Source organism: Sinocyclocheilus anshuiensis, unplaced genomic scaffold (genome assembly GCF_001515605.1).
Source record: "Sinocyclocheilus anshuiensis isolate Anshui unplaced genomic scaffold, SAMN03320099.WGS_v1.1 scaffold990, whole genome shotgun sequence".
Classification (NCBI taxonomy): Eukaryota; Metazoa; Chordata; class Actinopteri; order Cypriniformes; family Cyprinidae; genus Sinocyclocheilus; species Sinocyclocheilus anshuiensis.
This window is the reverse complement of record NW_015539926.1, coordinates 735,623-749,849: the sequence shown is the minus strand read 5'-3', so window position 1 is coordinate 749,849 and position 14,227 is coordinate 735,623. Positions and strand designations below refer to the sequence as shown.

General features: G+C 33.5%; 1 protein-coding gene across 1 annotated transcript in view; it reads right to left on the bottom strand.

The window, feature by feature from the left end:
- The window catches only part of LOC107686719 (lisH domain and HEAT repeat-containing protein KIAA1468 homolog), a 48,269-nt gene that overhangs the window by 12,373 nt on the left and 21,669 nt on the right, over positions 1-14,227 (bottom strand). The window contains exons 11-19 of the mRNA XM_016483824.1: positions 13,034-13,129; positions 12,754-12,777; positions 7,085-7,197; positions 6,895-6,985; positions 4,990-5,061; positions 2,909-3,049; positions 2,638-2,802; positions 1,026-1,173; positions 567-723 (exon numbers count right to left, since the gene is read on the bottom strand). Coding sequence (XP_016339310.1) covers positions 567-723; positions 1,026-1,173; positions 2,638-2,802; positions 2,909-3,049; positions 4,990-5,061; positions 6,895-6,985; positions 7,085-7,197; positions 12,754-12,777; positions 13,034-13,129 — 1,007 coding nt within the window. The remainder of the gene's footprint in view (positions 1-566; positions 724-1,025; positions 1,174-2,637; positions 2,803-2,908; positions 3,050-4,989; positions 5,062-6,894; positions 6,986-7,084; positions 7,198-12,753; positions 12,778-13,033; positions 13,130-14,227) is intronic.

Sequence of the window (14,227 nt, the reverse complement as noted above, 5' to 3'; positions counted from 1 at the left end):
AAACAATGATTCATGAATTTTATTGGCTATTCTAGATTACATTAACTAAGCTAAAACACACATACACACATACACGCATACACACACACACACACTTTATTAAAAAAATATATTTTTATTATTTTATCAAAAAATAAAATATTTTCATTCCTATTAATTTTAATTTGAATAAGAATTAACTGATGCTAACATCTTCAGCCATTTACAAAAACTTCTGAGTTTGTTTGGAGTGGCCTATTCCAAATGTTAATATGTTCTTTGTTATGACGTCATCTGACACTTTCTGACCCTTAGGTTTCCCTTTTTCTAAATAATCTAGGTGGGATGAAGAGAAATCTTTGGATTATGAATTCTAACAGTATATCAAAAGATCAAGTAAAGTGTTTTTATGAGCCGTTTCTTTTTAACGAACACATATGCATGCCATTTAATGCTCTAGAATGTCTGAGGTGTGGCCTGGTGCTCCAACATGAGTGGGTGACCCAAGTTCCTGTCTCCACCTTCAATAACAATGGCAAAAACCAGAGGTCAAAAGGGGGAAAAGTGTGTGTGAGACATTAACATACAACTGGTTGACCACCCAGAGCAAACTGTCCCATCCTGTAGTTCCTTCATGCTGGAGCTGATGATCAAATAACTGCAGCAGAACTGCCAACTGCTCTCGGCTGCCCATGATGGTGGCCATGTCCTGCAACGGGGAGGCTGGCCGCGGGAACCGGGTCACTGCGAGGGCACATGCACACACACACACACACACACACACACACACACACACACACACAGGAGCAGATTTCAAAACCAAGAATACACCAAAAAAAGAATAACTGCACAAATCATCTGACGTGGACGCCGTGCGTAAATGAAAGAGCACTTTGATAGTGAGCCCAAAACCAGAGAGCAACCTCAACATGGCAGGAACCCTACAGTTACACTGAGTCAGGCGCCAGGTCTGCGTCGCTAAACGTGGCCTGACTGAGAAAGTTAGCGAAAAACGCGTGCGTGTGTTGACGTTGGCCGACCCTCACCCTCGATTGGAGGCACGTCTCCCTGTAGTTTGGCTCGACTGGTGAAGGGGGCGTTCTGAAGCAGCACCGCAAATAGAGACGGGATGAGGGACTGAAGCGCCGACAGATACATATGCAGCTTGTGTTCATCTAGACCATATTCACCCTGCTGGAGGAAGAGAGAGGAATTTAGGAATGAAATAACTGAAGGAAGCTAAAAGAGTGTGTCTGTAGTGCTGGATATGTTGTGCTTAGTTACTTTGTGGGCACACAATGTCTCTAAATGTTCTGAGAAGAACTGCAAAACCTGGGCTGCATTTCCCAAAAGCATCGTAAGCCTTGATTACAATGGTTCTACGATCAACTTAGGCTTGCGATGCTTTTGGGAAACGCAGCCCTGGCAAAATCTTGAAGAAAGTTTGAAATACTTAAATATTTCATTCTTAAGAGTCAATTATAGAAAGAATATTTTATTCTAACAATTTATTCCATTCTATGGATTCAAGATTCCTTTCTATAGATTCAAATGTACAACGTTTAAAAGTTTGGAGTTAAGATTTTTTTATGTTTTTGAAAGAAGTCTCATGTTCACAGAGGCTGCATTTATTAGGTGAAAAATACAGTAAAAACAGTACTTTTGTTAAATATTATTACAATTTAAAATAACTGCTTTCTATTTTAATATATTTTAACATGTAATTTATTCCTGTGATGCAAAGCTGAATTTTCAGCAGCCATTACTGCAGTCTTCAGTGTCACATGATCCATCAGAAATCATCCTAATATGCTGATTTGGTGCTCAAGAAATATTTATTATTATTATTGTCAAATTTTGAAAACAGTTGTGGTGCTCTTTGATAACAAAGTAATACATTTTTTTTTTTTTTTGAAATAGAAACTTTGTCTTTACTGTCACTTTTGCTCATTTTGATGTCCTTGCTAAACAAAAGTTTAAATTTTTTAAAAAACAAATCACAAACCTAAACCATAAAATGGAAAAATGTTATTCTAAATAAATATGCAATTCAGAACAATAGACTTCATTCTCAAGACACAAATATAACAGATTTGAAAATTAGATTCCAAATACTTAAAAATAAAATGATCAAATAATTCTATTCTAAATAGGTTCAAAGATTCCATTCTAAATATTAAACTCTGAAAAAAGATTCAAAAGATTCCATTTGAAAGATAATAAAAGATTTGATTATTTGAGTCTTAATAAGATCCGAAAAAAGATCCGAAATATTCTGTTGTAAAGATTAAATTCAAAAAGCCTTCATGGTTCCAATCTAAAAATTCATTTCTAAAATGATTCTTAAGTATCACTCCAAATAATAAAGTTCCATTATAGTCCATTCTAAATATTTCCATGACATTCTAATTTATTGAGATGCACCTGTATATATATAACAAGTGTTGCAAATTAGCTTTGGCTACAAGCACTATGGTACATGCATGGGATGATTGTTTTTACATTTTCATCTGTTTATTGTATCTGTCCCTAACAAATAAAACATATATATAAAAACTATATAGATTCAAAACAGGCCAGGTGAAGTCTAAACATGCTAAACAAAAGGAAGGGTCTTCACAAGGAAGTTAGTGTGTGTGTGTACGTGCTGGTTTTCACCTTGAGCAGCTTCTCAATGCGTGTGAGGAGGGAGGGGATGAGCTGGGACTGTAAGTTGCCCAGTTCTGTGCACCAGGCAGCGAAGGCAGGAATGAACACTTGGTGGGTTGCACTGACCACCCTCTCTGATGGGTCGCCCAGAGACAACAGCATCAGCTCAAAGCCCTATTACATAGCCATATACAAAATAAAGCAGACTAATATAAGAAAACACTAGTAAAGTAAGTGTAAAAACACTGGATTGTGCTTGAGCACCAAAACATGCACACACCTGGGAGTATTTGTCTGGGTCGTCAATGAAGCCCATTATGATGCCCAAACTTTTCACCACAGCCTCTCGGACCATATCGGCTTTATCTTCCGCCAACATTTGCTGGAGCATGGACAGAACCAGAGAGCTTCGGATCTCCTTCTGTAGACACACACACACCTATACTTGTATTCCCATGCCAGCTCTGAATTGCCTACACAACATCTTTTTTTGTATTCTGCTGTGTTTGATTAAATGATGAAGTGTTCATACTCACGAGGAAGTGAGTAAACATCAGACACTTCATTATAGACTGGAGCATACAAAGGCAAAAAAGGCATAACACCGACAATCAGAGCCCCGTTTGAGCCAAATCAGTTCAGATGTAAAGGCCAGTTTTTTATAGAATTAATAAATGAAAATGAATAAACCTTACGACTGCAACTCTATGATATACAGCCAATGTAAACTCTAGTTACTCAAGTCTTAGTGTCACTAATCCTTCAGAGATAATTCTAATATGCAAATTTGGTGCTAAAGAAACACTTATTGTTATTAGTGTTGAAAAAAGTTAATATTTTTGTGGAAACAGGACATTTTTTATATAATTATTTTTTTAATAGAAAGTTCAAAAGAACAGCATTTATTTGAAATAGAAACTATTTGTAAGAATGCAAACGTCTTTACAGTCACATTTTTATTTTTATTAATTTAATGTGCCTTTGCTGAATAAAAGTATTAATTTCTTTAAAAAAGTAAAAGTACTGACCCCAAACTGTTGAACAGTAGTGTAAAAGACTGGACAATTTTATTCTTAATAAATACACAATTCAGAAAAGATTGAAAGACTTCATTCTCAAGATTCATATACAGTATAACAAAAATTGAAAATTAGATTCAAAATATTAAATTATAAAATGTTCAAATGATTCTATTCTAAATGGATTTAAAGATTTCATTCTAAATATGAAATTCAAAAAAAAAAAAGATTTAAAAGATTTAAAATCTAAAAGATTTTCAAATTTACAATTTAAAAGAATTTAAAATGGAAAAGAGTCAAATATAAAAGATTAGGTCATTTGAGTCTAATATAAATTTTAAACGATTCAAAAGATTCTATTGTAAAGATTAAATGCAAAAAGGATTCAAAGAATCTAGTTTAAAGATCCAGTTCTAAATTGTTTCTAAGGCTGTTTTAATAGATGAACTGCCTGCCGTGTTTAGAATCGAAAAGAAAAAAATCCATTCTAAAAAGATTCAAATATTTCATTATAAAGATTCCATTCTAAACAGATTTTTTCTCTTTTTGATCAATTTAACGTCCTTGCTGAATAAAAGTATTAGTTTTTTTTTAAATAAATAAAATAATAATAAAAAATAAATAAAAATCTTACGGACCTCAAAACCATAATGTCAAAGACTTGCAAATTTTATCCTAAATAAATATGCAACTCGGAGAAGACTGAAAGACTTCATTCTCAATATTCAAATATAACATTTGAAAAAGATTCTGAATATTCATTTACGAAATGCTCATTTGTTTCTATTCTAAAGGAATTCAGAGATTCCATTCTAAATATTAAATGCTAAAAATGTATTCAAAAGATTCCATTTGAAAGAGTCAAATTTAAAAGATCTGATCATTTGAGTCTAAAAATTAATTAAAACAACAAAAAAAAGATTCAATTGTCAATATTAAGATGCAAAAAGGATTCAAAGATTCCAATCTAATGATGATTCCAAGGCTGTTTCACAGCACTAGATGAACAGCCTGCTGAGAGTTCCAACCATAACTCTATGATGTACAGCCACTGTAAACAAACAGCATTCCTCCATAGCACCAAACACACACATGATCAAAGTGGACACAAATGCAAACAGATTCTGCGCTATACTGACATTCGCTGGTTTGATTATTTGATAATTATTATTTGATTATTTCAGCATGCTCTTGCTTGACTACCACTCACCGCAGTTTGGCTAGTGTGATCTTGGATGTCTAGTGTTTTAGCGATCACTAACTGTGACTTTGTTGAAAGGTGAACATGATTAATGTGTCCCAGTTAGACTGCTTTTATATTTAGAGGAACGGAGTCTCTTACGGGTAAATAAGGGGCCAGAGCTCCACATGCTTCCGCCACCAGAAGTCTTCTCTCTGGATACTTGTGGTTGATCTGAGCGAGAGAAACACACATGCGACACAGACGTACACAGACAGCGCAAGACACAACACAGCAGCGTCAGTTCCAGCTCTGACCGCAGGACTGCATACCCACCCGTACCCTCTGTAAACCACATTAGCTCATATTTTTCAGTGTTTAACACTGAAATTGTTTAGGTTATTTCCTCAGCGGAAATAGGTTTCCATGTGGGGAGCTGCGAACGTACTGTACTTTTGAGAGTTTACTTAAAAACTAACAGTAAACATAGGGATAGCTTCAAATGTTTTTGGACAATTTAAATCAGACTTTATGTCTGAGAGCCATCGTAAAAATGACAGAATATTCATAAATACATAATGGATAAAACCTTTCTGAACCATTTTGTAATTACTTTTACATTTTTAAATTACTTTTAAAGGGATAGTTCACCCAAAAACGTACTCACCCTCATGTCGTTCCAAACCTGCAAGACCTTCGTTCATCTTCGGAACACAAAGTAAGATATTTTTAATGAAATCCGAGAGCTTTCTGACCCTGCATAGACAACAACGCAACTGACACGTTCAAGCACCAGAAAGGTAGTAAGTACATCATTTAAATAGTCCATGGGACATCAGTAGTTCAACCATAATTTTATGAAGCTGTGAGAATAGTTTTTGTGTGCTAAGAAAACATAAAATAACCACTTTATTCACCACGTCTTCTATTACCTAGTACCATGACGCATGCGAACAAAGGTCTTATGGATTTGGAATGAGATACAAAGCAATAGAGCAATTAATGACAGAATTTTCATTTTTGGGTGAACTATCCCTTTAACCAACTTTAAGGGTACTTTTTTAAAAACTAAAGTTTAATTATTAAAATCTACAAAGGTTGAAAGAAAAATAAATATATAAATAATTTATAATTAAATTATTATGCATTTTTTTCTGTATTTATCTAATAACAAAAACAATCTTAAAAGACTTAAAAGTATTAAAAAAGACTAAAGTATTAAAAAAATATATATTATTTGAAAATTCAATAAGTATTCAATTATGTTCACTATGTCCACAGAAATCTAATTACTAAAGTCTTTAAGTCCATTTCAAGAGATTTAAATATAAAGATTTCTTTATTTATTAAATATTTGATTTTAAAGTTGAACAAATTCTCTTCGAAAAGGTTCAAATATTCTATTATCAAGATTACATTCTAAATAGATCCAAAGATGCTATTGTAAAAAGATTCAAAAATTCGGTTACATAGATTCCACTGTAAAAAGGTTCAAATATTCCATTATAAAGATTTCAATGTAAAAAGGTTAAAATATTCTATTATTAATATTCCATTCTAAATAGATTCCAATATTCCATTCAAAAAATATTCTAATAACCTACTCCAAAAATATTTAAAAATTTGAAACTGATCAAGTAAAAGCTAAAAATGCTAAAAAATATTTAAGTGTGACTTAAATGTCCAAAAACATTTGAGACCACTTTATGCAACATATTCTACACTTCCGAAGTACTTTTTTTTAGTTATGTAATGTTTTTTTTACACCAAAAATAGTTATAAATGCAGTTTTCCATGACATTATTACACTTCCTCTAACCCTGATAAACAGTAGTTTATTGTGCCACTGCATCTTCTATATGTAAATCAGCCATGCTTTGATTGGCTAACCTTTTCACATATGAAAACTATTACAGATGTACTGATAAAAAAAGTTCATAGGATGTTACAAAATTGTTGTTTTGACCATTTGGTTTGTGTGAATGACTGAGTGTGCCTACAAAGGAATTCCTGCTTTTTTCACAAGTTTTTTTATGTGGTGAGTGTGTGTACGAGTTCAGAACTAACCTGTTCCCAGCACTGTGGTAAGAGTTCAGCTTCCACCCGAGTGGGACCCACATGTCGGGCGAATGCCACACACCCGGTCAGAATCATCTGCCTGGAGAGGAAGATTACAGCAGAGTGTTATCAAACTCGTAACAAAACCGATTTTTTTTGGTCAGTTTACACATGCGCAGATGCCCAAATGCGCACACACCTCTGCTCATCGTCAGGTCTCTTGATAAGATTAAAGAGGATGTGCAGTAGCTGGTCTCTTTCTTTGGGCTCGGGATGCAGGCAGGCCGTACACAGAATGAGAGGAATCAACTCCTGTGGACACACACAGGAACGCAGGTCATATAATATGCAATGCACAGGGAAATAAACACACACATGCATCCGCTGAGACACGTCCCAAAGGGCTCGGACAGGGAACTTCAGCAAGCAGGTATTTGAGGATATTGGGGAAAAAAAACTTCTCTATTGAAGAAACATCTTCACCACAAAGGAGAGAGTCTACAAGCCACTCAACCACAGCACCAACTAGGGCTGGGTGATATATCGGATATTCACGGCATGTTTGCAACTATGTTGTTGGTGCTATAATATTTAGAAACACTGTATAGTGAAGTAATTTTGATTTGGATATTAATTTTCTTAAGTCAATTCTCATGATCTCACAATTCTCGAGTTTGACAGCACTTACAGATTTAAACTAATAACGTTAGAGTTGGTAAATTCACTGAATCAATTAAAAACTGTAATTCGATTTTTATTTATTTATTTATTAAAAAGCATGGCATCTTTATTAAGTAAAAATACATTTCCAAACATGTTAACAAATATGACATCTATCTATTTATCTATCTATCTAGACAGACAGATAGATAGATGTAAGTGAGGATAGCAAAATAAAGTAAACATACTGAATTACACCTAAATATTCTTCATACAGTGGACTACCAGTGAAATTTATTTCACATAAAATTATTCAGACAGTTTGACCTGACCATGTTTTGCTTAAGTGTTTTTTCTTTAACTGCTAATGCAACCTTTTTACACCACAGATTGTACAAAATTAAGCATCAAAATCAATAAACTGAGATAATGTGAGAAATGTTGAAGGTGGTTGACTGTATTTATTTATATATATGTGACCCTGGAGCACAAAATCAGTCATAAGTAGCACAGGTATATTTGTAGCAATAGTCAACAATACATTGTTTGGGTCAAAAATACCGATTTTTCTTTTATGCCAAAAATCATTAGGATATTATAAGTAAAGATCATGTTCCATGAAGATATTTTGTAAATTTCCTACTGTAAATATATCAAAACTTAATTTTTGATTAGTAATATGCATTGCTAAGAACTTCATTTGGACAACTTTTTTTGCACCGTCAGATTCCAGATTTTCAAATAGTTGTATCTCGGCCAAATATTGTCCTATCCTAACAAACCATACATCAATGGAAAGCTTATAGTGTATACATTTTTGTCCAATTTCAAATAATTGACCCTTATGACTGGTTTTTTGCTCCACACACACACACACAAACACACACACACACACACACGATTTTTGTAGTGCTGTCAAACGATTAATCGAGATTAATCGCATCCAAAATAAACGTTTTTGTTTACATAATATATGTATGTGTACTGTGTTTATTTATTATGTATATATAAACACACACACATTCAGTATATATTTTGAAAATATTTACATGTACAGTATACACATTTATATATTATTTTATATAAATATATTTAATATATAAACAACATATTTTTCTTAAATAGATACATGCATGTGTTTGTAATTATATATACACACAGTACACAACTCATATATTACGTAAACAAAAACCTTTATTTTGGATGCGATTAATCGTTTGACAGCACTAGACTTTTGCTTTATGACTTTCCCATTTACTATTGGATTTTCAATATTTCTGTCGGGAAAATCATTTTTATAACATGACATTCCCATGATCTTTTACGATTTAATTTTTTTTGCAGGCCTAGATATCACACTTTTGAAAAACTTTTCAAACTTTTCCAAAAGCTATTATATACTGGATTTTATGGCTGTATAATGAAGGTTTGGTTTAAAAAAAAAACAACACAAATAAACAAATATAGAAATATACCGAATTTTGTCATATGGCTTAAAATGATTGATATATATTGCCCAGTCCTAGCACAAAGACGTATTGAAGTGCGTTTCTGTATCAGGATGTATGCGGATGTGTATAAACGTGACATTCTCTAAAGTATGTACAAAGCCATTTAGCCATGTAAATCAGTGGTTGTTTACCGTGAGACGCAGTTATGAAAGAAAACCTCACCAGCACGACAGATATCACATTACAGAACAGGCAGTGTGCCCTTGGTACACGTCTCATGGCCAAACAGCGGTTACTAGCCCTATTTTCCACAAAGATCCAGAATAGAAACAACAGATCAGGATTCACAGGAAGATTCGACACAGAAGTGTTTATTTTCTCTAGATTTATCTCATCTTGAGACGTGACTGTGGGTAGACTTCAGCCTCGAACAGGCACTTTAAAGTGAAAGACAGTTAAGCAAACATGCGGCAAGACTGCAGGCTGTTTGACGCCGTGCTTGTTTGTTTGGACGGCTCTTTCAATACACCCGCTTCTGTGGGGGAAGTCACCTGCCAAGAGTTAAAACCATAATTTTAATCGGATGTCAAGAGATGTTATGAAAGTAAGGGTTGGTCTGTTGGAGACGGCAATGAGCCGTTTCATCAGTAGTGACTCTGTGTGAGAGTGTGGCATTATGAGGCAGCAGTGCGCAGCGTCTCCTGCACCTGGAGCAGAGCTTTCAACAGAGGCATATTTATGAAATAGTTTATTTGGCTCTGGTCCAGAGTGAAAGTGTGGAAATGTGTGAGTGGAGACCGGAACTTTTGTGGAAGAGCTACTGGAAAAAAACAAAACAAAACAAAAACAATTAGAAGCAGGCATTAAGAATGGGAAGAGCTTTGAGACTTAACCAATAAATAAATGCACACACTAATCGTATTCGGGCCCTATTTAAACAGATGATTTTTCAAAGTAAAGTAAAGTAAAGTAAAAGTAAAATAAAACGGCAATGCATCAGATAAAAATAATAAAACTAATTATTCTAGACGGTTCTGACACTTTGACCAAAGAATGTCCATAAATTTTGACCAAACAGATGATTTTTCCAAGGAAAATAAAATAATAAAATAAAATATACAATTCTCATTGCATCAAACAAAAAAATATCAATCAAATGATTTTAGATGGTTCTGACACTTTGACCAAAGAATTTCCATAAATTTTGACCCAAAAAATTCCATAAATATTTTGTTATAACACTGTATTTTGTTTTGTAATTAATACATTTTCTTTCGGTCTTTTCGGTAAGTCAATAAGTCTTTCGGTGGTGCATTTTGCTAAAAACAAAAAACAAAACAAAGACAAACAAAAAAACACTACTTATAATTGTATTTAGGCCCTGTTTAAACTATAAATAAAACTAAAACTAAACTACACTAAAAATAATAAATAAATAAAATCTTATTTGCTTAAATAACAAAAAATAAAAAACAGAGGGTTCTTACACTTTGGCCAACGATTTTCCATGAATTTACCATGACTTTCCATTATTTTGTAATTTTGAAAAAATAATTTTTATATATTTTTGTTATAACAATGAATATTGTTTTATTATTAATAAAAACATTTTTTTTTTAGTTATAATTTATAAATAAAATGGCTTTGTAATGCATTTTGCTTGACAAACTTTATTTACAATAAACGCCAACTTGTTTGATATTTTTTAATCAAATGCAATAACATTTGTTTGTGGCATGAAGTGTCCAAACATTTTTGTTGGCAAAAATGCAAAAAATAAAATCTGTTCTCAATATCTAAACAAAAAAGGAAAAATACAAAACAAGAACTTGCACGTTTGGATTCCTTGTCACTCCAAATTGTTTCCCATGAAAACTTGTATTTATATGCAAATTTTCTGTTATACCATCAGCCTGCATTGACTCATTGAATCAAGATAATTACCAGCAGAAAGCAAAGAGGCCCAATCAGAAATACACCCACATGAAGAATTTTGGACTGTTGCAAACACACAGTGTACCAGATGTCTTATCAGTTTTACATGGTAATCAATAACTTGAATGGCCTTTAATTCCGAAAGACTCTATCTTTACTATAAAGTTCTTGTAGGTGTACAGATGACAGGAATTATATTGTAAGGCAGGTGTTCCAACAGCGCCCGATAAGTAATTGTTCTGCACCAGATGGGGAAAAACTGAGGGTGTGTCAGAGTGAGTGTGTGTCTGAATTCAAGGAAGAAGGTTACGAAGCCAACAGAATTAACAGGCAAAGCTCAAAGTCCAGTTTAGCGAGGAAATCTCTACTCCTCGTGTGGTGTTTGCTTTCACCCGACTTCAGCCTGGAAAGCATCCAATCCATCTTAAACTGTCACCTGTCTCCCGTAAAACACAACTGCCCTATGCAAATCAGAGGGGCCCAACAAGGGAAATGCTGTGGAACTTGCTTGGAACGGTACACACCTTTGTGTCTGCTCTCAACAGATGTGCAATGTGTGCATGTACCTTGTGTTTTTTTCTAAAAGTGTAGTCATTTAAACCAAATCAGCTCTGTAATAGGGGGGCAAAGAAAACAATTGAACAAGGTTTCATACTGAATAGCTGCAGCCTGAAGCACAGAAAAATCACAGCATAGAAATGTTCCATTGGCTTGGCTGTCAAAAGTTTAACTTGGAGTTATTCGTCTGAAATTGCTATTTAGTTTTTTGAAAAAAAATAAAGCTACTCAGTCACTATTTATAAAACAAAGTTCAGAATACACTTTTTTTCGTCAAGCAATGTTTGAAGTTGTTGTCAAATATATATCTGCACACCTGTGACAACAACTGTAAACGGCTAAGGACTAATTAACTATATTTATCTGCAGAAAAATATTATATTTTGACTATTATTAACAATTTTAAGTATTAAGTTCTGTTTTCTGAAAAATGTATCAAAATTAAGTGAGTTTTTGCTTAAAACGAGAAAAAATATCTGCAAATGGGGCAAGAAAAATAATCTGGTTTTTACTTTTTACAAGATTTTTTTGTTTGTTTTTACCCCATTGGCAGATATTTTTCTTGTTTTAAGCAAAAACGAACAAGACAAAAATACTAAGTAAAAAAATCATTTTTTTGCAGTGGGGCAGAATACCTGAGTGCAAGATTAGCCATCAATATTTTTCTGTTATGTTTTCCAAGAAAATAAAGACATTTTAAAACATAATTTTGACAAAGCTGAAAGAAACTAAAATATAAAAGCACCAATAATAATTTAATGGTGGTCAATAATAAACCATTACTACTCCATTGTCAAATATTTGCCCTTATTTTGCTATTTTCCCAGTTTTGTATGTATTGCTTGTTTTGCAGTATTCACTTTATCATAAATATGACAACAAAAGTTCAGATGATTAAAAAAAGAGAATGTATAAACACTTCAGAAAAACATTACTTAAATAAAACATTATTGTTTATATATCATTATTAACTACTAGTAATACTAATATTACAAATAATAATAAAATTATTAATTAATTAGATTATTGCTGTGAATTAGTTTACCTTATTAGTCTAAAAAATTACATTTAGAGCTTTATCAGTTTAGAAGTTCAGTACAAAGCAAAAGTTCACAGTTGAAAATAATCAATCAATAAAAAAAGAAATAATGCATTTGAGTCACTGACAACTAAGGAAGCTGATGAAAAGCCAAGCCAACTGAAAGGTCAAAGGTCAGGAAGGAAGCAGGGCTGATGTGAGAACGTGCCGATGTGTTCCACTCACCTGACAAAGGTGCACAACCATTCTCTATCGGAGCAGTGAGATGCATGCACAAAAGCAAGAGAAGAAATGAGTGAACAGAACAAAAAAGAGGTGGATTGGGTTTGGGGTATATAGAGAGAGAGAGAGAGAGCGAGAGAGAGAGAGACATACACACACAACTGCAATGGAAAAAAAATAATTAGAGTCAACGTTGAATTAAGAATAGAATGAGAGGGAGAGGCCAGCCGCAGTGGACATGGAAGATGAGGTGGGACTGTTGGGTCAAAAGGTCATGGGTTACCTCTCGCTTGGCCAGCAGGACATTGGGTACGATGTGTGGCAGACAGCGGCCCAGCATGAGCATGACGCTCTGCTCGCTGTCAGCTATTCGAGACACCTGAGAAACGAGGACATGGGAATTAGGCACAAAAATGTCGCCACATAAAAGCAAGCAGAGGCAAACATGTCAGACATTTCATTTAATCACACGTGCCTAAAAATGACTGCATAACTGCAACCTGAGAACCTTTTCTGCTTTTGTAATCTGGACATAGAAGACACTACGAACTCCGAGACCTCTCAAACGTGCCTATTAATGCATTCCTGGTCATTCTGAAAGCAACTGAACCGCTTCCAGTGCACTTCTTTCTATTCTAATGACTGGTCATAATCGTTAAAGGAAGAGTTTACTCAAAAATTATGTTCCAAACCTGTATGACTTTCTTAATAAAATAAAACATGACTTATTCTAAGTTTGAAGCCATATGATAGCATTAATTATTATTTTAGCTTTTTTTTTTTCTATATTATAGAACTTATTAATACTTTGTATTAGGATTTTTTTATATTTTAATATTAATTGATTTTAATTTATGTATTTTTGCATATTTTTATATTTCACTTTTCACTAAAATTTCACAGGATTTTATTTCATTTTCCATTTTTAGTTTTAGTAATTTTAGTGCTTCCATTTCAACAAACTCACTTTTTCCACTTAATTGCCAAAGCAACATTTTTGTTTTTTTATCTAATATTTATATTTATTTTAGTGCTATCAAACGATTAATTGCATCCAAAATAAAAGTTTTTGTTTACATAATATATGTGTGTGTACTGTGTATATTTATTATGTGTATATAAATACAAACACATGCATGTATATACTTAAGAAAAACATGTTATGTTTATATATTAAATATATTTTTAGGGCTGTGCGATATTGCATCCATGCTATGTGCTACGTGTGTGTTTCTGCTTGCCCTGTGTTACCCCTGGTTTTGGATTATTAAAGACTGTTGTTCAGGGCCGGCTCCAGACATGGGCAGGGGTGGGCTGAGCCCACCCAAATGACTATCTTGCCCATCCAATCAGAATTAGATAAAGTCTGCGTTAATTTTTTTATGCAAATACGGACTGTATTTTGAGAAGTTTAAGATATAGCTGGAGACTGCCCCAACAATAATAAAATAACACCAGAAAATTGCAGCATTTTTCT